Raw genomic sequence first — 22584 nt, forward strand, 5'->3', positions numbered from 1 at the left:
GTGGCTTTCCTTTTTCCACCCTTTTAAAAAGCTTCGCCTTCCCGATCTCTAATAGGAATTCTCCAAGTCGCATCCAAACCTCCCCTTGGTGCTTGTGAAAAGCCTCGCTCCTTCTCTCTCTCTCTCTCTTTTTTCTCCCCTGGGGACTCCAAAGGGAATCAAGTGAAATGAAGTGATCTGCGAGACAGGCGGGGAGCGCGCGTTGGAGGGGATTTAGAGCAAATCTGGATTCGCTGTGAAACGTCCCATGCTGGAAAACAAACAGCACCGGGGTGCAGGGCTAAGGGATTGGAGGTGGGGAGGGATACGCAGAAGTGCCTTAGGGGAGGATTCCTGCTGCCGCCGGGCGATGGCTGCCGTTCGGGGATGGCTCCGCGCTCCGCTCCGACGCTGGGGCCGGGCAGCTCTTTTCTGATCTTCGGAGGGAGCGAATATAAAAGAGGAATTTATTAGCTTTCAGTCCATCCGAGGAATAAACATTGATTTTATTGACCTAATTATGGGCCAAATGACTCCTTCCATCGATCACGTAAAATACTTCATTTGGAGAAAAACAGGCGCGGGCGCCCGGAGGCGGGGAGAGCGGGTGGATGTGCTGCGAAAGGGAAAGAAAAGCAAAAGCCAGAAAATGTATGGAGAGGTTTTAATGCAGTTAACGTGCCCGTCGCGCAGCAGCCAGAGTCCTGTCTCCCAGACGTTGCAGCGCGGACGTTCTGCAAACTTAAAGCTTTTATGTCGAATTCTAATCCGGCCAGTCAATTTGGCTAAAATAGCATTAAACAAATGGACAGCAGTTTATTTATATTCCGTCCACTGTATTTTATAGACAGAGAAGAGTTATTCGAAATGTATTTTACAAGCACAAGATAACACGTCGTTTCAGACCGAGAGCAGCGATTTCCCGTAATTAGAGTAGACTCAACACTAATAAAGCAGCAAACAGGCTTTTCTCTGTGTTTAAACCCTGCTACTGTCCTTAGCGCTTTCCTGCGGGCTGGGATTGCAGATTCGTTGGCGAGGGAGGGAGGGCACATGAAGGCACCTGTCCGGGGCTTTGGGCTGCTTCCTTGCTCTTCCCAGAGCGGGCAGCGCTCATGAAAAGCGAGTTTTTAGTTTTTCTTTGCTGGCCGGTGACAGCGAGACCTGGCTTTGGATTTATTTGTTTGGGAATTGGCGGGGGGGGTGGGCTCTGTATTTCGGGGGAGGGAGCGACACAGGACAAAACGCAGTTTTGGCAGGATGTTTGTTCTCTTCTTATGTCACTTGAGATATTAGTTCTCAACCACCTTCCTCCAGCCCTAAGTGCAAGGGGCTCTGGCAGATACTTTCAGCCCAGCTGTTCCACAAAGATCGATCTTTCCCTTTCCAGCCTTTAAACTCAGCTCTGCGTTTCTCTCTCCCCAACGCGTTACTACTCCCTCGAGACGAGCTTCGGAGCTCAGGGGCTTCCTCCCTACCCCTGCAGCAAAGCGTGACGGCCACACTCCGAACTCCACGAGTCCCTCGGTCCCATAACCCGGTGTATAAAAACGCCGGGGCCGGGTCGGTGCTGCGCCGTGCCCGCACCAACTTCTGCTACCCCGACAGAGCTTGGGAGGGCCCGGGGCCACCCACAGGTGAACGCAGGTCCCGCAGGTGACAGCGGGCGGTGGCTGCGCCATCCGGTGGCCGCAGCCCCGAGCAGCCCCGGGCAGCCCCCGGCACCCGCTCCCGGAGCTCGTTTCTGCCGGGCGCGCTCCCTCCTCCCTACAGATAGAGCTTTATGCAGAACATCTGGAAGGGAAGGCGAAATAAACGACAACGCTTTTACACCACTTCCTACTTAACTTTTCTTTTTATGTGGCTGCTCTGGATTTTCCGACGCTTTGTACCGCTCCAATCTTGTTTGGATGTTTGTACATGTAATACTCTGCCCACTTCAGCTCTTTGGGACAGGCTTTTCTTCTGTTTTCTTCCTTCCACCCTCCCCCTAGACCCCCCTCCACATCCCAGTGCGCACGGTCTTTCGCAATCCGCTCTGCTCACTTCGCTGCCGGGTACGGACGGTCAGGAGCTGTACGGACTGTGCCTCCCATAACCTGCCCCGGGGCAGAGTGAGCGGCTCCGCGAGCGGCGGGCACCAACAGCGCCCGTGTTTTTCAGAAGTAGAGCTGCCTACATGGCGCTACCACCGAGTCGCTCCCTAAGCCCCCCATTCTCCTGCCACCTTGTCAGCCTCTTGTCTCCACCGAGCAGGACTTTTTCCTGACCTCGGATCGAGACAACTGTCCAAATGGTATATAAAGAAACATTGGATTAAGCATACGTGAATGCTTTCTCCGTTATTTAACAGGATCTTCCAAAACGAGCGTGCCCGGTCTCGCTAACGAGGCTGGAGCTGTTCGGGGGCCGCCCCTACGGCCCCCGAGATGCTTCGTGAACCCGAACGCTCTCGGCGAACTGGGAAACGTCTTCACAGCTGCATTTGAGCTCCCAGATCCCCCTAAATCCGGCATCAAAGTTGTGAGAAAGCACTTCTTCCAAGCAGGAGCGCGTACCCAGCAGCCCGTGGTGATGCCCACTGTTCCCGCGTGTCGTGTCACCCCACCTCCCGTGTCACTTAACACCGCCGCCGCTTTCCTAGACCGGAGCTATTGAATTATCCTTTTTAATCCTTGCCTTTACAGAAGCGGCTGCGGCAACAGGTGAGCGGAGGGGAGGAGATTCGGGGCCGGGGGCTGCAGGCACAGAGCCGCCCGAGTGCGCGCTGAGCGATATGGGGAGCCCAGCGAGGTGGTAAATGGGGCCCGGAGCGAGAAGCGGCCCCTTCCCCTCTCCTTCCTGCGGGATACAGCGAGGGGAAGAATCCGCTCCGGGATGAGGAGCGAGAGCCTCACAAATATTGTTTACACCTGCGACGCGAAGCTGGCTGCTCTCGGCTTTAATTGGAAATCTTTTCCGTATGCCCCAACTCTCAGATCATCTGGGTTTAATAAGTGTTCATAACACCCCCGCTGCTCTGGAGAAACGCCGTGGTAGGAGTCGGCTGTGCCCGTGCTTCTGGATCCCTGCAGTGGACACAGCGGTGGGAGAGAGTGGCCTGCAACGTGCTGCGGGTCCGGGGAGGAGGGTGGGGTGACGAGGAGAGCCATCAGGTGAGGGCTGCAAAGCACACGTATATCCACACACACCTATAGAAAAGCGAGGAGCAAGCGCGAGATCGAAAACAGAGCCTCTCTTTCCTTACAACCACGTGTGCCATTAAAAGCAAATCATTCATAGTATTTTAAACTATAAAAGCATGAGATCTTTCCCCTTCTGATACTTTTCTTTTCTTTTGGAAGGGGGTAGAGATCCCATCTCCTTCTCGCGGGTGACCTCGAAGGACCAGTTTTTTCACTTTCCCATGTGTGCGCATTCACTCTTTCCAAATATCAGTCTAAAGTTTGGTCAAAATTCTAAACTAAAATAAAACGGAGCTGCAAAAAACCTCCCACGCCCTAAAGACGGAGAAGAGCCTTTTCATAAATAAACGTTCCCAGCTCGTTCTGCTCCCCACGGGGACGGTCTCTGGAGGGTTTCGCTAAGTTCCATCCCTGTGAGTGCAGAGCAATGAGCTTTTCCCCTACATGCCGAAGGGACGAGGCTGCCGGTGAGACTGCCTGGAGCCCCGAAGGCAGCGATTTATCCCCTGGCAGCACTGAGAGCTGGAAAGCGATGGGAGAGGATGGAAGGACTTTCCTCCTCCAATATCACTTTTATGGAGCGCCGGTGGGACACAGCCCGCAGCTCCTTCTCCATCCCCACCCCCCCACCCCCACCCCGGCACGTCCTGTGTCACCTATAGGTTGACACTGACCAAGTCGTAAGGGAAAATTTGGTACGTTTCGGTGCCTTTCGCAGCCCCCGTATAGATGCGCTGGAGCTTCGGGCACATACCTGGGACGAGACAGAGGAGGAAAAACTGTTCCCAGCCACCTTTCCCCCTCTCAGCAGGGCACTGAAACTAAATGAAGTTCTTCCCTTCTCCCCTAGAAAATCGGCAGGTTTTTAAATTGGTTGTGTGTGTGTTTTCGGTGCCGAGAAGTTTGCGCTTTTAATCTCACTCGAGAGGGAACAAGTGACACGCAGTTACTACGACGGTGTCACCCCGAGAATCCCCTGCTCAGAGCAGCCACCCGCAGCCTCCCAGCTCGGAGCTTCTCCGTCCGGCAGGAGAGGAGAGGGGTTAAACATAATGGGAAAACGGGAGAAGGAGAATGGAGGGCGAAGACAGATGGGGAGATGCACGGCTCCTGGGACCGTCGCACATCTCCGTTTGCGATCACCGCAGGGATCGAGCCCTACCCGGCCGGGGGAATTGGTCGGGGCACGGCGGCAGCTCGGCTTTGGTGACAAACGTGGCGTACAGACAGGATGTGTCCGATGCCTCCCCTCGCCTGTCTTTTATCTCCTGCCAGGGGGCGTGCGTCGGGGGGTTAGATCTCTCTTTAATTGAAACCTAGTAAGGAAAATAGTAATGGATACCAGGCTCCGACTGAGAATACGTGGCCGCGGCTACATGATGAGTGTTAGTTCAGCAGACTTTAAGAAGCCAATTCTTCTTCTCTGTCATTTCTCTATTGACAGTAGCCCCTATTAGATTTACCATGTCCTTTTGCAACAGCTGTTTCCACTGCCCCCCACCCCCTCATTCTCCCCCGGGCCGAGGTATCAATCGATCGCCGGGTGGATCCGTGGCATCTCGAAGAAAATGGGAGAGTAGCGTGGCAGCGCCGGTGCTGGAGGCTCCTGGTTTCTCTCCGTGCTCCGCTGCAGCCGGCGCCCGCCGGTGCCTCGGGGGTGCCCAGGGGGTGCCCGGGGGCGGGGATCGGAGCAGACCCCGGGGGAGGTGGGCAAGGTTCCAGCTCCGGGGCTGGGTTGTTAAAGAACACGGCCGATGGTCAAAGCAGATTAAATCGGTTTCTCTCTCCGGGTGCCTTGTTCTCCTGGGTCTGCAGGGAGCAGGCGAAGGTGGGGGGTGGGGGGTGGGGGGGGAATGCCGCATTGGAGAGCTGTAGGGCTCCTTCGAGAAGGCTCGTCCCACCTCGGGATTGTTTTTGTGTTGTGTGTGTGTGTTTAAATAATTGAATAAACGTATCCACTCGTTCCCTCTTTCTGTCTCACATGCAGACACACACAGACAGCATTGAAAAGATAGATCTGTTTGACTGTAGGAAACGACAATTAGTTCTACTTCCTGAGTGGCAAACTGTGTGTATGCGCCTGGATATTAAAAAATAAATAAATGAATAAATAAAATCTTTATCTAAATAGTGAACTCTATTTACAATTTCTGCTTAGCCAGCAGTGGTGGGAGCAGAAGGATAGGTGTGTATGTGGGGCGGGTTGCGGGGGGGGGGGGGAGGCGGAGAGCAGGACTTTCATTGCGCCTCTGCTAAGAGCGTACTCCAGGATCAAGGCTGGGGGAAAGGGCAGCCCGGGCTCGGGGACGGGGGGGACTCTGGGGTAGGGATTCGCCTCCGAGTGCCCTCTGGTTTTCTTCTCCCATCCGAGGCAAAATGGATGGGGCTGGAGAGCGTCAGAGCTGTTTGGGGATGGAGACCAGGTGACAGCGGGTCTTGCCGCAGGGATATGAGTGGTTACTGTGTTTGTGAGCCGTTGTCCCAGCTGGCTGCTTTGCTGGCAGAGAGCAGGAGCCAGGCCGTGTGCCAGGCCGGGAAGTGCGGAGCCGGGCCGGGCCGGGCCGTGATATGCTGTGCCGGGCTGTGCCGGGACACTGCAGCCTTTCCTGCGGGAACACACCTCAGGTACGGGTGAAGGATGAGAACCTTTCTCCACCACTCTCTTCACTTGCATTTTTTCTGATGCCCTGAGGTGTGTGTAAAAGTGCCTTCGGCTCCGTCCAGCCCTGTAAGTCCCAGTTAAGAGGACCGGTGACCTGGCCAGAGAGAAATCTGTGTCGGGTTGGTTTTTCTTGTTGGTTGTTGTTTTTTTGTTTTTTGTTGGTGTTGTTTTGTTTTGTTTTGTTTTGTTTTCCTGCTTGTATTTCCAATCCCTCTCCACACTCCTTTGGACCCGGGCAGGTTATTTTGCAGAGCACTTAGATCAGGCTTTAGCTAAAATTCAGCTGTCCATTGCAGGAAGAGCTCTGCCCAAGGGAAAGCAAAGAACTGTCACGGTGACCCCTTTCCCTCCCCCGCAGCAGTTCATGAGGTCTGAGTATACAGACTCGCCCCATAGAGACCCATTTCATTGTGCCCGAGGCCTGCAGTGCCGCTCCACGATGGAGCAGTGCCAGCACCGGCCCCAGCTCCTGACACCTTTCTCTGGGATCGAGTGCAGCCCGCACAGACAGGGGAGCAGCACTCGGAATAAGCGCGTCATCGACGCACCCCGAGTATTTACTGCAAAACTGCCAAAGTAAACGAGCCGACTGCATTTTATTTGGGATAAACATAGCCCAGCCGCGGTTGCGTGTTGCCTTCCGAGGGCTGGGGGCCGAGCAGAAGCTGCGGCAAGAGGAGATGGAGGCGCCTGGGATGCTCGGACTTGCAGTGCCGTAAGAAAACACATCGAGAGAACGGAAAGTCCCACTGGGGAGGTGTGCAGGACTGCAGTGCGTGCTGGCCCTGCTCCCTCCTGCACAGCACCCACTAGCACCGCTGTCAGCCCGGTACACACGGGGTGCAAGGAGACTCCCCGGCTTTAGTAGCTGCATCACGGATTTACGGTGCACTCAGTGCACGGCCCCCCCTCCCCGGGGCGCGCACACCCACGCAGCCTCCCCTGCACACGCACACGAGGCTCGCAGCACGCACACACGCCTTGGAGTGGCTCCCGCAGGCTTGGGAGAGGACGTGTGGGTTCATCAGTCGCGCTGCCATTCTTTTCCTTCTGCCTTCTCCCTCCCGCTGGCTCTTCGGGACACCGGCAGAGGCTTGCCGCACGCCCCGATTTCTCGTGCAAAAGCTAAAAAGTTGCTTAGGAGTGCGAAATCTGAGCGAGCGGAGCTCTCGCAGCCGCTCAGCAACCAGGGCAGCTCTGCTTTCCCTCCGGCCTGCAATGAACAGGGGAAAAGCAGGGATGAAGCTCGGGAAGTGGCCGGGGTTGCCGCGGGCCCGGCGAGCCGCTCCCCCAGCGCCGGCCTTTGGCTCCTGCGCTCCGAGATTAGAGCCGCGGCCCGAGGAGCCAGCGGGGACCTTTCACGGCTCTTTGAAGCTCCAAGATAGTGTCGGCCTTGGTGCAGCGCGGCCTGCAGACGGGCCGGGGGCAGCCGGCTATCTCGGCATGCTATCACCCGGCCTCCTCCTGCCATAGCCCCATTCCCATTCCCACCTCTGCTCGGCTCCCGGCCCTTCGCTCTGATCTTTTTTATTTATTTAATTTTTTTTTTTCCCCTCCTTACTCTTTCCTCCCCTTTCGCTCTTCGTTTTTTTGCGGGCTTCCTTATTTATTTATTTCCGCGCGTCTCTTATTTATTTGTTTCTGGCAAAGAGGCGGCTAACAAGTAGCTGGAACCACTGGCCAATATTTAACTAAGATGGCTGGCCATCAGGTCCCCTTTTGTTTGCTTGCAAATTAATCATCCAGCGCGCAGTCGGCGCCAGGGTAGATTTATCACACACAGGAGGGGGAACGAGGCGGCCGAAGGGAGACAAAGGCTGTTCGCACCTTCCCGCTTTTGATCTTAGATTAGTGCAGCCTCCCTTCATAATACGAGTCTCCAGGGGGCTTCGTCGGGGAGGTCACTCGGAATTGGCGGAAGTTTGCACGCCATCAGCCAGACGCTGACATTGGAAATCATAAGCGGCAAACGCTTCGTTTCCCTCCGCGGGCCGCCGTGCGGGTGGGTGCCGAGCAAAGTACGGGGCGGGCGCGGAGGGCACCAGAGGCTCCGGCCTCCACCGCGGCCCCGAGGGCGAGTACCGGCGGGGCGGGCGAGGGGAGCGGGGCGAGGCGGCTCTGGGAGCGGCTGCGCTTGTCCTACGAGAGCCTGCGGGCACCTCCCGGTCCCCGGCAGACATCTGCGGCCTGCTCGGGGCAAACTGCGGCCAAGTTTCTCTGAGCCGTTCTACCAACAAACAACAACTTCTTCGGGCGTTTGTTGTGGGTTCCAGAAGGGGAAGGTTCTGGGCTACCCGCTGCGGCTGGAGGCGGGAGCCCATGCCCCGGTTCCGAGCAGAGCTCTCGGGAAATCTCACTCCTCCGCGCAGCCGAGGCGAACGCTGCACGGGCGGCTAAGCTCTTAGTTCCTTGAAATACATCACGCTCCCCCCCACCCCCGCCCTTGTCTTTTCCCTACATCTTCTTTGAATGCATTACTCCCGCTTCCTTTCCTCCCTCCTCCTCCCTTCTCCCTTCCACCCCCACCCCCTACCGAAGGGGAGATATTTTGGTGAATGCAAAACGATCCTAGACGCTGGTTACTACAGGGACTTCACCAAGCTGGCGCCAAGCGCTCTTAACCATGTGCGTCAAAAATGCAATGCTAGAAGAGCTAATCACTTTAGAGGTTCCGCTCCCATCTGCGCGCAGGCAGCTCTCCCCGCTCCTCTCCCGCAGGATTATCAGCCCCTCTTTTAAGGCACGACGTGGGGAGCGGGAGTATCCCCCTGGGGGGGATCAGGCACCTCCTGGCACCACCCGAAACGCGCGTGCCCTGCGAACCCACGCCCCCACCCGACACGCACGGCCACCCGCAGATGCGCACCCACGGACACGCACCCCCCGCACACGCTGACACTCGCACGAGCCCCGTCTCGCTGCCCCCGCAGTGACACCGCCCTCCCGGGAACACGAATCCCAGAAACTCGGCAGGCGAATCGGGGCAGACGGGGACCCACACGTACGGGCTGCCCCGCAGGGAGCGGGACCGAGAAGGGGGACCGGGCCTGACCCCCCCCGCCCGCCGCTGCCCCGCACAGCGGCCCGGCCGCGGGGAAAGCCACACTTCCCGTCTCCTCCCCGCGCACCTCATGGAAGAGGAGGGGTGTGGGAGCGTTAACCCTCTCGGCGCCGGGGCCAGCCGAACGGCTGCACTCCTGCCATCTGTACAGAAAGAAAGAACGCTTTTTAATATATATATTTTAATATATATATATAATTCTATTTTATTTTTTAATTTTTCAGCCCTTCCCAGTCGGGGAGTGGGGGTGGTGCTTTACCGTTCGCAGGCGATCAGCAGCCGCCAGGCTGAGCGGAGCGCGGCCCCCGGCTGCACGCAGCCATCACCCCGCGAGGACCGCGGCCGGGCCGAAACGCACAGCCAAGGTCTCCCGGGCCGCTTCCCACCCGGGTCTCGGTCCCGGGTACGGGGCAATCGGGAGGGAAACAGCCCGAGGTCAGGTCTTGAGCTGTTTTCTGCATTAAAAGCAGCGACTTTCCGGGGCGGAGGGCGGGGGGGGGGGGTGGGGGGGACGGGAATGGACACCGAGTCGGCGGCAGAGGGGCAGCGGAAACCGGCGACAGGAGCGGCGCAGTAGGGACGGGTGTGCGGCCCGAGGGGCTCCGGAGGCCCAGGATTTTTATTTTTTAATTTTTGTATGGGAGTGAGGGGGAGAACACCGAGGTTCCCGCGGCCGCCTCCCCCCACCGGCCACCCCTGCGGGCCAGGCCAGAGCTCCGCTCGGTGTGGCTGAGGTGTGGTGGGGGCACCCGGGGCTGGACCCCCTGTTCACCCTGCCTGGTGGCCTCCTCCATTCCACTCCCCCCCCCCCCCCCCCCCCCCCCCCCGCCGCCACCCCAGCTCTGCCGGGAGCCGCAGCGGCAGGAGCTCCTACCGAGCGCCGGCAGCGCCCAGCTGCCATCTCTCCGGGGCCAGGGCCGCTCTCCGGGCACGGCGGGGGGCGAGGCGGCCCCGAGAACCCCCCCTAGAGGCGGCTCCCGGCCGCCCGGCCCGGTGCCGCCTGCTCCCTCCCCTCTGATCATGTTGACATATTCACACGGCACGGAGTACTAGTGATGCTTTGCTGCAGCGTTACAGTTTCCGACACCTTCTTTTTATAACTCGGCTCTGTCCCCCTTCCACTCGACCTGTCAAAACCACGCCTATGGAGCCACACAATTGGTCCGAAAGCGTCAAAGAGCCAATCAAGGAGGCTCCAGCTCCCTTGTAACCCACAACACATCCATACAATCTGGTGCACGCAGAGCACAGACTCACAGGGAATTCTCAGAGCTGAGAGGCTCCTTCTCTCCCTCTCCTCTCTCCTTCTCTTTCTCTTTCTCCCCCCCCCCCCTCCTCCTTTCTCTTTCCCTCTCTCTCTTCCTCCCTCTCTCCTTTGCTGGAGCGTTGCTGGAGAGGAGACAAGAGTATCATTCTTCCCGTTTTGTTTTTTTTTTTTGTTTTGGTTTGGTTTTTTTTTTAAACGCAGAGTGAAAGAGAAAGGGAAGGAAAAAAAAAATAGGAGGAGTGTGAAAGAAAGAAGAGATCCTGATGGAAATCAGGGCACTGTGACCAGCTCCTGCTCGGAGCGGGGGGAAGGCGAGGCAGAAACGAGATTTCCCTACAAGTTTTGCTGTTGCCGCTGCCTGAAGGTTGCTGAGGAGCCTTCCCCGCTCGGCGAAGGGGGGTGGGTTTGTTCGCTTCTCTCTTCTTTCCCTCCCTCCCCAGCCTCTGCTCTGCAGCCTGCCCGTACAGAGGAAAGGTGGAGGGGTGGGGGGGAGGGGGGGGACACAGCCGACCCAAAAAGCGAGCCCGGCTTCCAGCCACCACCCTCCGCGACGGAAGAAAAGAAAAGGGACTGAGAGCAAGAGAAAAAAGAAGAGGAAAAAAAAGATCTCGGCTTGTCCAGCCCTTCCGTGGCAACGGGAGCACACAGCGAACCCGGTGGATTTTTTTCTCCCCTTCCTCGGCATTGCTTTTCAAACGCAAGGACTTCCACTCGGGGAAAAAAAAAGCCGCAGAGAAAGAACAGCAAGACAAAAAGCAAGACGAATAATGAACAATCCTGTTACCTCGCTGTCCCGAGGGCCGAGGATGTGCCCCGGCTCGGGAAGGTGTAGGCTGTAGAAGTTCTGCCTCTCCCCCATGTACTGTACTGTTTAGAGCTTGTTTCCCCCCCACTTTTTTTTCCCTTTTTTTTTTTTTTCTTTTTTCTTTTTTAATTATTTTTTATTTTTGGTGCTTTCTCTTTGTATTGTTATTATCTTAATTTTTCTTCTTCATGATGTGCTGTTAGAAACCACTCCAGGACTAACTCCAGCAGTAGGAAGACCGAGGAGTGGAGTGGATGAATATACCGATGAGAGATCCAGTGATCCCTGGGACAAGCATGGCTTATCATCCTTTTTTACCTCACCGGGCACCGGACTTTGCCATGAGCGCCGTGCTGGGACATCAGCCTCCCTTCTTCCCGGCCCTGGCTTTGCCCCCCAACGGGGCAGCCGCCCTCTCCCTCCCCGGGGCCCTGGCTAAGCCCATTATGGATCAGCTAGTGGGGGCTGCAGAGTCTGCTATCCCCTTTTCTTCCCTGGGCCACCAGGCAGCAGCTCATCTGAGGCCTTTAAAAACTCTGGAGCCAGAAGAAGAAGTCGAAGACGACCCGAAAGTGCACCTGGAAGCCAAAGAGCTTTGGGAACAATTCCATAAAAGAGGCACGGAGATGGTGATCACCAAATCGGGAAGGTAGGTGTGGAGCGGGGGGTCGCGCTTGGGTTTTCGGGCTCCCTCCCTCCTCGGTCTCCTCACCCGGTAGCCTGCTCCGAAGCGAGGCTTTATCTGGCACTGCCTCCATCGAGCTCATTTCATCTGGAATTAGGAAAAGCGCGAGGCAGTTGCTAAGCCCCGCTGCAGGCAGCGCACTCTGGGGAAAGGCTCAACTATTGAACCACGAACCGGCCGCTCTCGGTGCGTGCTCAGGGGGCGAGAGGGGCTTTTCATGGTTCAGCAGCTTAATACTTTCTGGGAGCAGAAAGAAAATAATTTGGAACTGGAAAAGGCGCTGGCCTGATTGCAGCCTCGCGGTACGCGGTTTTCTTTCATGGAGAGAAGGGGAAATGTAGCAAAAAATATTTGTTGCGACGTATCTCTGCTGGTGAGGTGGTAGCTGCAGGAGGGCAGGGAGATTCTGTTTATCAGCTGCCTCGCTTGTGCCTGTGTCTCTGCCGTGATACAGGCATGCGTTTCTGCTGACTAATTATGTCTAGAAATGCAGAAAAAGGGGCGAAAAGCACTCGCGCTGCTGCAAGGGTTTAAAGCTCCTGCAGGAGTGTGCTGCATGTCCATGTATTTATATAACCTTCACGTGCGAATGAATGAACGCACACGGCGCGTATCACGCTCCGCATTTTTGGCATTTTATAGGTTTATACGTCTGAAATCCCTCTCTATATTCACCCCTAATTGACGTTTGCGCTCTTTTACAACTCTGTTTGTGGATGTGATGCCACGCAGCGAGTGAACCTTTAGCGCTCAGCCGTGTTTGCAACGCACGCCCCGGGGAAGGCAGCGAACAACCGGCGTGCCGTCTGCCGGCAGAGCGGCCGGGAGAGAAACCTCTCCTAAGAGCCGCCTCGGGTCGCCGTGCTGCGGCTTCAGCCCCGCACAGCGCCGGCTGCAGGCTGCGGACTTAGGGAAAGAAAGCCCCGAGAGCAGCAGAGGGGAAAAACCAAACACCTCAACCCGCTTCCCTGCCTTCCCCAAGTTTTCTGTCTTAATTGTGGTCTAAAGTTTTGCTCGAAAGCTTCGGCGAGTGTTAGGCGCTCTTACACGCTCCAAAGTCATGTGTTTCCTTTTAAGTTGGGCTTGCTGAATGCCAACCGCTCGATACAATAAACAGCAAATTTGTGGTATCCTGTTGCAGTTTGGAGCCGGACTTGGGAGCAGAGGGGAGCGCGGTTCTCAGGGAGCCCTGTGCACAGAGGTGTGAGCGGCTGCTGGGATCTCGCAGCTCTCACCGTGGGCTTCTCTTCTCTTTGGTTAATTAAAAGAAAGCCCCCCTCTGCTCTCTTAATAATGGAGCCAGTCGTAGAAGTGAGGAATATTTTTAACTGGAGCGCAATCTGCTCCTATTATTTAACAGGAGGGAAAATATATCTATATATAACGAGAGATCCGAGAGGGCTGAATGAGGCTTTGCTGTTTAGGAACGGAGAGGTGGGTGCCCACCAGGGGTATGTTCTGTGTCCCACCCGAGGGACAGCGTTCTCCTGCAACTTGGGAGCGTTGGAGGAATCTTTGTGCTGGGGGCGGGGGCAGATTTCTTCTTCTGGTGGACTGAGGGTCACCAACATTTAGGAGCTCACTCCAACGCTATGATTCTTATTATGTTTTCACTTTTCGTCTCGTCTTTTCTTTATCTCCCTTTCTCTGTTCATAGGAGAATGTTTCCTCCGTTTAAAGTGAGATGCACTGGACTGGATAAAAAGGCCAAGTACATTCTATTGATGGATATTGTGGCGGCTGATGACTGTAGGTACAAATTCCATAATTCCCGGTGGATGGTAGCCGGCAAAGCTGACCCTGAAATGCCAAAGAGAATGTACATCCACCCGGACAGCCCAGCCACTGGAGAACAATGGATGTCCAAAGTCGTCACCTTTCACAAGCTGAAGCTCACTAACAACATCTCCGACAAGCACGGATTTGTGAGTCTCTTTCCCCTCTCCCCAAGCAGCGTTCCCCCACAGTGCCCACCCCAGAGCTTTCCCAGGCACTGCAATTCGGACACCATATATGTGTGGAAAATGGGGAATAAACAGCCCCTGCATGCAGCCTGCTGGTGTGTGTATGTCCGGTTCTGATGTTCCTTTCTTTTTCTGTTGCCAAGGTCAGGATTAAACAAGCAAGTTTATTCTGTAAGCTTTCCAAACATCCAATCTGTACCATTCAGCATAAACTTTAGAGATATGTTTCCAACATAGTGCAACTCAAAATATCACAGAGCTGTGTTGGCTCTCTCTCTATATATATGTAATATATTTTTAATAGAGACAATCACACTTTTTAAGCATAGGAAAATGATATGCACATGTGTATAAAGGGCTTAAAGGCCTAAGTATGCAAACATTTAAATATATATTAATCTGGATAATGTAAAGCAAGCCGGAGTGAAAATAAACAGGAACCAAAAGCAAAGGTCAAGTTGCCCATTCATGTCTATCCACTCCTTTACATTTACTGGGTTTGCAGAGATAAAAAAGCTCCCCCTGCGAGTGAAATCAAACAAACTGCTGATAAGCGCCCGCCTCTCCTCGCCATTTCTTTCTATTCCTGGGAAAGTCTGGAGCCGGGGCTGCAGCGGTGGCCGCGGTCGGGGAATCTCTAATGTGCCGAAGATTGTATTCGCTGCCCGTGATTTGATTAGACGATCCGCTCTTGCCTCTCGCAGGCCTTAAGTGGATTGAGGCGAGCAATTAGACCTGACCAAGGCTCTCGTGGTGGCGTTTCTATTGTAGCTGCTGTCTCTGCTTTATTTTTATTTTCTTTTGGTTCGCCTTGAAATCTAAAGCCGACGCGTCCGAAACCCAAATAACCCCCGCAGAACCCCTCCCTCCCCTCTTCCCCCCGCGGGAGATCTCCGCTGGCGTCCAGCGGGAGAGCCGGAGCTGTCAGTGCTTTGTGCTGGATGCTGAGCGGCGTGTGCGTGTGATTGCGGTGCGCTCGGGGTGCATAAATGCGGGGCAGCGCGGGCGGGTGCTGCTGGCTCTCACCCTGTTCTTTTCCCCCCCACTCCAATCCCTCCGGCCGCTCCGCACCGCAGACCATTTTAAACTCCATGCATAAGTACCAGCCCCGCTTCCACATCGTCCGAGCGAACGATATTCTCAAGCTTCCCTACAGTACGTTCCGGACCTACGTGTTCCCAGAGACTGAATTCATCGCAGTGACCGCATACCAGAATGATAAGGTAAGGAGATTAAGAAAGGATTTGTTTTACGTGTTTTGGCTTTTCGGAGAGCTTTTACTCCACATTGTTCCCTTAAAAATCACTGAGCTCGTCCCTCTCCTCTCTACCCCCGCTCGTTTCCCCCAGATCATCCCGCTCCGACTTCAGGACGGCCCTTGGGGGAGGGGAGAAGGCACTCTCCTGCAGCCGACCCCGGGCAGGGCAATTAAAAGGAAGGCTGTGTGCATGTGGGGGTGCTTTGGATATACATTTATTTTTCTGCTTCTCAGTGTGGGGAAAAGGGGCAGGATGGGGTGGGGATCGCTGCTTTCAGTGTGGATTTAATCTAAGATGCATCAGAAAAAGAATCTGATCCGTGTGTCGAAAGACAGGGGGGGTCGGGGGGGGAGAGCAGCGTGGCTGGAGATTTTGTAATTCTTCCTGGCCTTTGTGCTGTTTTAGCTCCTCTAACAGCAATTGGCAATAAGGCTGGAGCGCACGTCTGGTTCCTATTATTATTATATTATGATATTTTTTTTCATCCTGCAGTGTTTTATTATTTTTTGTGGTGCAGAAATATGCTCTGATCAGAGAGGAGTATTTCACTCGAATTGAGCTGGAAGGTCTCACAGAGACAGGGCGAGAAAGTTTGCAGCACTGCAGCCGCTGCCTTCCCATTTCTGCCACTTCATTGTCGCTCGCAATGAAGGTGGTACATTTGGGAGCCTGGCAAAAGGCAAATTTACGATAATTAAGTCAAGTGGAAGGAAGTGAAAGAGCCAAAAAGGGGCTCTTATTTTGCTGTCTATAAATTAGAACTTGGTGTGCGTGTGCCTGAAGAGCAGAGCTGTGCAGACACCGCTCGCTCTGTCCTTCTGTCCACTGCCATTCCTCACAGCCGGGCACAAGGAGGGGCTGCCCCCTTCCTTTCCCCATATCCCCATTCTGGTGGTGCTCGGCAGGCGTCTCACCCGTGTGCAAGGAAATGGAAGGTGAACGCATGCAGAGGATACTTCGCTTTGGGAGTTATACGCGGTCCGTCCCGCAGCTGGAGGCACGGAGCAGCGGCTCTGGCCGAATGCTCTGATATCTCGGGGAGCGGGGGAGGGGGATGGGGAGTGGAGGTCAGGAGCACTGCCCAGATCGCATAGCTGAGGGTCTGGCCACTTCTGGTGGGGGTTTTCCCTTCTCTCTCCTGTCTGTGTGCGGGGGAGGAGTTGGAAGGGGGATCCTGGAGCTGGTGCTGCTCAAGCTCCGAAGCTGTTTGCTCACCAGGTCTTGCTCTCCTCTCAAACTGGAAATTGTAGAGCGAGCCCAGATCCCATAGAATCCCCCAAACAACCACCAAAATTCCTGCCAGCCCACCCCCAGCCTGAATCAGCCCGCTCCTGGCACCCCCAGAGCCCCAACACATGCACACGCGCGGGGTATAATGCGATTATACGAAGTATTTTATTATAGCGAGGGGGTGGGTATGATTCCTTTGTGGTTTAATTATGGCATTTAAAGAGTTTAAGCACAGGCATAACTTGCATGGATCGCGTTGCATGGATAACTGAATTCCGATGCGGCGGTGGCGACATGGGGCTCTTCCACTGCCACCAACCTCCTGCCTCACCGGCCAGCCCCAAAATGCATGGATTCGCCCCAAAATCCCACCCTGTGTACTGGGTGCTGCTGCCTGGGCAGTGGGAAGCAGGGAGAAGGAGGTCGTGTCAGTCATTCTTTTACTTAATCTCCTTTCTGCCCCAACCCCGCTTTGGTTTTCTTTTTTTCTTCTCTCCCTATAGATCACTCAATTAAAAATTGACAACAACCCCTTTGCCAAAGGTTTTCGTGACACCGGGAATGGAAGGAGGGAAAAAAGGTGAGTCTGGAAACATTATATATGGGTGTCTCGTTTGGTTTTCGTGTGCAAGGCTCAGAACATGACCAGAGGTCAAAATCACCTCGCGTTTCCTCCAAACCACACTCCCCCCCGCCAAAATTAATAAGGATCTCGTCATTAATAATGCCAAACCAATTGTATGTGAGTTTCTCCATGCTTTCCCCGTTTACTTTTTGCATTGCACGGGAGGGCCGATGAGAAAGCAATGGCTGCAGATGAAGGGGAAAGACGGCGAATGCCTTTGAAGAAATGAGTTTTCCTTTAAGTTCTGGCAGGAATATCGCACCCCCACACATTGTGGCTGGGAAGGAGCAGGGAGAAGTGAGGGTAGCTCTGATCTCCCCCAGCATTTTCCCACTGGCTCTCCTAAAAAGAGTGGGGGAGAAACATAAAAACAAACTGCATTGATAGGACCCCAGGAATATGGAAATAACACCGATAGATCACTTGGAATAGTGCACAGAATTATTATATTCTTAAAAATATTGGCCAAAATAGAGAAAAGGAGCTTTTTCCAGCAACACCCCCCCTGCCCCACCTCCCCTTGATGGGGAATAAGTCTTTGCTTTGTTTTGTTACGGCAGACAGGATATTTTAGCCATTTGCACTCTGTTTTAGATAATGAATAAATATGTCTGTTCCTTTTCTCTCTTAAAAAAAAAAAAAAAAAGAAGAAGAAGAGGGAGAAGGGGGGGTTGTAATGTTAAACAAGAGGCCTTTCTCCATGCCCAGCAATGAACCCGGCATACCACACACACACACACACGCCAGCTCCTCTTGTCCGTCAGTGTGAAAATAAAGCCAATGCTGGAGCCACAGGACGGAAATGATTTCTAATTTCTCTCTAAATATAAATAGATTTTACTCCGGGTTAATTGTTGGTGAAAAGATTACATAAAGTGCCTAACAAAATAACCACTTCCTAGCAATCTTAGCAACCATTAAGATGGCTTGTATCTCTGGAACACCCTCGTGTTTTAAAAGCTAATCTCCAGGGAACTGTTCCCCCTGCTGCCAGCCACCCCCCCACCCCCCCATCTCCCCTCCTATTCTTTAATATCTGCCGTGCACAGGATTGCTGCTAACAGCTTCCAAGAAATCTCCTCTCATTAGCAGCCAAGCTCTTGGCTCTGCTCTCAAGCAGTGCATTCCCCCAACATCCAGCTGCATTCTCCCCACACACCCACCTATGGACTCCCTAAGGGATATGGGATCCCCTAGAGGAGATCGCTATGGGGTGTTGGGGGCTCGGGATGGGGGGGCAGGGTGCTGCTCTCCCAGCAGTTCCATATGCCCGGCAGGAAGCAGCTGACCCTGCAGTCCATGCGAGTGTATGACGAGAGGCAGAAGAAAGAAAACCCTACTTCAGACGAATCATCCAACGAGCAGACAGCCTTCAAGTGCTTCGCGCAGTCCTCCTGCCCCGCTGTGCCCACCGTCGGCACCTCCAGCCTCAAAGGTGAGCACTGAGCCCGGTCCCATGGGGGCAGCGGGGACAGTCAAGTTCTGCTCGGGGGCATGGAGCCCGGCGTGCACTGCTGTGCCATGGCCACAGCCCTCTTTCTGCCTCCCCTCAGTTTTCTCTTTCTCTCTTTTCCCTTTTCTTTCTTTTCTCCTACGTTTTTCTTACTTTGTCTTTCCCAGTCTCCTTCTTTTTCTCCTCTCTCCCTCCTCTTCTTTTTATTTCTCTTTTCTCCTTGCACTTTCTCCCCTTTCCCTCTTCCCCTTTCCTCTGTCCTTCTCCCTCTTCCCCCCCCCCCCCCCCCCCCCCCCCCCCCCTCTCCCGGCCCCTCTCTTGCTCCTTCCTCCTCTCCACGCTTCAGAAAGGAGCCAGCTCCGAGTCAAGGGAGCAAAGACAGACCACGGGGCAAAAGTTCAAAAGTGGAGTCACTCCATTAATATTCCTCCCTGAATCTGTTATTAGAGGAAGGATCTTTCCCCTGGATACAGTCCCGAACTTTGTTATAGAAAAGTCCCTCTCGCTTTCTCTCCGTGCGGGGTTGAAAGCTGTCTGCAGCTCTTTCACATGTATTAATCCGTCCAGGGGTGGGGGGGTGGGGGGGAAGGAAAGCGCAGAGGGAGGAGGAAACAACCTCTTTTTAGTTGTTGCTTTACTCGTTTGTTTAAAGTCCTGCCGAGCCGAGGGGAGGGGAGCTGGGAGTGGACCCGAAAAGCAAACCAGATCTTCACACCTAGGGCGCTGAAATTAGGAGATATAGTGCAGAGGAATCCGGCAAAGCGTTTTGGGGAGGAAGACAAGGGAGGTCCTCAGAGTGACGGAGGCCGAGGAGGGGGAAGGCTACAACCTTCGGCCGTCGAAAGGGCTCCAGAGTTTGGAAAAGTTGATAGGAGACGAACCCCGACGGGGCGGGCGAGCGGGCGGGGTTTGCTGCTCCCGCGGGGAGCGGTGCCGCAGGCCTCGAGTCCTCGGGCTGTGCGGAGTCGGTGCACTGGGACCAGTGCTTACTTACCGCTGGGAGCCGGAGCGGGGGGCGGAGTGGACGTATTTATCTCCTAAGAAGTGATCTCCAGCTTTGCCATTGGAATTGCCAGGGAGTGTCCTCAGCCCGGCGGGGGTTAGGGACGCGCCGTGCCGTCTCCCAGCCCCGGGCTGCCTTTGTCTTTCAGATCTCTGTCCCAGCGAAGGTGACAGCGATGCCGACAGCAAAGACGACCCTTTGCTAGAAGCCAGCGAATCGGGCAAAATCAGCACGACCACAGCCACAACCCCCGCGCCGGCCAGCTCCGGGGCGGCTGCGAGTGACGACCCCCGGGACAAGGGGGGCAGCCCTTCCAAAAGCCACTTCTTCCCTAGCGAGTCGGCGACGAGCCGGAGCCGGGAGAGGACGGAAAAAGCCCCCCCGGACTCCCGGCACAGCCCGGCCACCATCTCCTCCAGTAGCCGAGGGGGAGGCTTGAGCGGCGAGGAACTGAAAAGCCCCCTCCGGGACGGCCCTAAAGTAGACGAGAACCGGCTGCTGGGCAAAGAGCCCTTCGCCCCCCTCACAGTCCAGACCGACAGCACGGCGCACTTGAGCCAGGGACATTTACAGAACCTGGGGTTCCCCCCGGCCCTGGCCAGCCAGCAGTTCTTCAACCCGCTGGGGAACGGGCATCCGCTGCTGCTGCACCCTGGGCAGTTCGCTATGGGGGGAGCGTTCTCCGGCATGGCCGCGGGCATGGGTCCGCTGCTCGCCACGGTGTCAGGGGCTTCCGCCGGCGGCTCGGGACTGGACAGCACGGTGATGGCCACGGCGGCGGCCCAGGGACTCTCGGGGGCATCCACGGCCGCTCTGCCCTTCCACCTGCAGCAGCACGTCCTGGCCTCTCAGGTACGTCCCGACGGCCTCAAGTGGGCAGGTTCTGACCGCCCAGTGCCCCTCAGAAGGAAGCAAGGGGTAGAGGGGCACTTCTCTTCGCTGCATAAGGAGTTGGATCCGGGGGTGGGGGGGGTGAAGTAAGGCTTTGAGGCAGCCTTGCTGGTGAGGAGTAACTCATGTGGAGCCCCCCCAGCTCCTTGTGCCCCATTCTGGGCTCAGTGCTTCCCCGGGCAGCTTCAGTGCAGGGTGAGGCTGAGCCCTCGAGGGTCCGGGGGTCTGAATCGGGGAACATACCCGGTTTCGCGGTTCGTATTGTGGGTGGGAGTAAGGAGCAGAAAGCGGGCACGCACTGCTAACACTTTTTCTCTCCCTCCTCCCCCTCCCGCAGGGCTTGGCCATGTCTCCCTTCGGTAGCCTCTTCCCCTACCCCTACACCTACATGGCGGCGGCGGCGGCGGCTTCCAGCGCGGCCTCCAGTTCTGTGCACCGGCATCCCTTTCTCAACGCCGTGCGGCCCCGGCTCCGCTACAGCCCCTACCCGTTGCCCGTGCCCCTGCCCGACGGCAGCAGCCTCCTCACCACCGCTCTGCCCGGGGCCCTGACCGCGACCTCCGGAGAGACCAAAGGCAGCGCTCTGGCTTCTAGCCCCGGAGCCGTGCCCCTGGACTCCGCTTCGGACCTCACCAGCCGCTCGTCCACACTCTCCTCCGGCTCCGTATCCTTGTCCCCAAAGCTGGGAGCCGACAAGGAGGCGGCTACCAGCGAACTGCAGAACATCCAACGCCTGGTCAGCGGCCTCGACCCCAAGCAGGACAGATCCCGCAGCGGTTCCCCGTAGCCGCCAGCTCATTTCAAACTAGTCTCGCAATGCACTTTGTTTGAAAGAAACCACATCCTCCATCCCGCGAAGCCTTTCAGCGCCCCCCCTTTCCCCTCCCCCCCCCCCCCCCCCCATCTTCTCCCCTTCCTCCTTTTTATTTTATTTTATTATTTTTTTAAAGTGTTTAAATTTTATTTTTAATATAAACCGCCCTGAGTCTTGTGGGCGCTGATCAGCAAAAAGTGTCGAGCTGGGGGAAGGGGAAGGGCGGGGAGCCGGGGGGAGGAGCGCCGCCGGGGGCTGCCGCATTAAGGGGTTGCCGGAATGCGTGTCCCACCCCTCCCCCCACCCCCTTCTTTTTTCTTCACTGTCTTAAAAAAAGAGAAAAAAAAAAAAAAAAGAAAAAAAGAAAAAGAAAAAAAAAGGAAAAAAAAGAAAAAACGAACAGCCTGAAAACTAAATAAAGCGAAAATAAAGCGAACACCGAAAGGACGTATTGAAATAAAAGAAAGTAAGCGAAGCGATTTTTTTTCTCCTAAAGAAAACTGTATAAGCAACTCTCCTATCGGTCATTCGCCAGTTGTTTCCTGGGAGGGTTTGGAGGGTTTGGTAGCGTCAGCCCTCTGCGTCGATATTAAGGGAAGCTGTGTGTTAAACATATTATCGTGATGTCTGAGAACCACTCGGTGGCTTTTCTTTGCATGTTCCGTAGTAGTTTGCTTTTATTTTGGGGGGGAGGGGAGGGTTCTGTTTTTATTTCGTTGGGTTTTCGTTGTTTATTTCCGATGCTCGTTTCGAATCCCAGGGACAAAATAATTAATAATAATGATAATGATAATAATAATAAAAACGAAAAGACGACCCTCTTCCCTCTCCCTTAAAGACCCTCCCCGTAGCAACAACAGTAAGAAGTGTAGTTGGAAAGAAAAAAATAAGTGGGTTTATTTTATCTAAAAACCTCTGTAGCTCGACTGTAGGTTTATCACAGCTTTCCCTCTTTCATTGTATATGCAATAACAAGGTTTAAACACGCTGAGAAGAAAAAGAAAAAGCGGACACTATTATTAAAGCAAAGTATTTATGTAATTATTTGATAACTCTTGTAAATACGTGGAATATGAATACTCGAAATTAAACTTTAATTTATTGACGTTGTACATATCTCTGTAAATACGGCTGCAGCTGTCTTTTGTTTTCTTCTCTTTTCATTTCAAGTCGGTTCTCCTTTACCCCCCCCCCCCCCCCCCCATCCCAGCCCCGAATCAGAGCGGCCCGGGCCGGACCTGCGGGTTCCGAGCTCAGCTCCTCGCCTTCAGTTCACCCCTCGCAAAGAGTCGCGGCTGGAAGAGGCAGAGGGGCAGCGAACAGCGTTCATCAAAGAGCTCGCAATGAGAGAACAGCGAGAGAAACCGCGACGTGCCGCGCTATGGCTTTTTAAATCCTCGCTCTCCCCGGTGTTCAAGTGCTACTTTCAGATTCAAATTTCGACCACGGGAGGAAAAAAAGAGAAAGAAAGGTTTTCTATACGTTCATCCACGACAACGGGCTTCTGCGGCTGCTCGGGCGAAAGAAAAGATGAGAGCCAGAGAAATGTCTTCACTTTGCGCTCTTTCCCATTTCTTCGGTTTGTCAAAGGGAGAAACCAACAACCACCAAACGCAACGGAGTTTTTCTTACTGTCTTGCTGTTGTCTTTGTTTGAGTGGGTGCGTATTTTCTTGGCTTCAAAGTCAGGTGTTGGTTCAAA

At 54.8% G+C, this 22584-nt stretch overlaps 1 protein-coding gene and 1 long non-coding RNA gene across 3 annotated transcripts; one reads left to right on the top strand and one right to left on the bottom strand.

Moving 5' to 3' along the window:
* Window positions 1-434: 434 nt before the first annotated feature.
* Window positions 435-10015, bottom strand: LOC107321106. 2 transcript variants are annotated; one of them, XR_004309024.1, is made up of 3 exons: window positions 9762-10015; window positions 8955-9030; window positions 435-7039 (listed from the first exon to the last, which is right to left on the bottom strand). It is a non-coding gene; the product is annotated as an uncharacterized LOC107321106 (long non-coding RNA). The 2 variants fall into 2 exon arrangements; XR_004309023.1 differs by having other exon boundaries at window positions 8707-9030.
* Window positions 10016-10354: 339 nt separating this feature from the next.
* On the top strand, window positions 10355-20922 carry TBX3 (T-box transcription factor 3). Its single transcript, XM_015878342.2, has 8 exons — window positions 10355-10553; window positions 11163-11608; window positions 13302-13569; window positions 14685-14831; window positions 16601-16677; window positions 18000-18157; window positions 19327-20030; window positions 20407-20922. The coding sequence occupies exons 2-8, from the start codon at window positions 11214-11216 to the stop codon at window positions 20854-20856; spliced, it is 2199 nt and encodes a 732-aa protein (XP_015733828.1). The 5' UTR covers window positions 10355-10553; window positions 11163-11213; the 3' UTR covers window positions 20857-20922.
* Window positions 20923-22584: the final 1662 nt, after the last annotated feature.

The sequence above is a fragment of the Coturnix japonica genome, chromosome 15, assembly GCF_001577835.2.
Source record: "Coturnix japonica isolate 7356 chromosome 15, Coturnix japonica 2.1, whole genome shotgun sequence".
Lineage (NCBI taxonomy): Eukaryota > Metazoa > Chordata > Aves > Galliformes > Phasianidae > Coturnix > Coturnix japonica.

Coding starts and splice junctions, on each gene's coding strand:
- TBX3 (XM_015878342.2), top strand. CDS start 11,214: ATGAATATACCGATGAGAGATCCAGTGATCCCTGGGACAAGCATGGCT. Junction 11,609..13,301: donor GTGATCACCAAATCGGGAAG/GTAGGTGTGGAG, acceptor CTCTGTTCATAG/GAGAATGTTTCCTCCGTTTA. Junction 13,570..14,684: donor TCTCCGACAAGCACGGATTT/GTGAGTCTCTTT, acceptor TCCGCACCGCAG/ACCATTTTAAACTCCATGCA.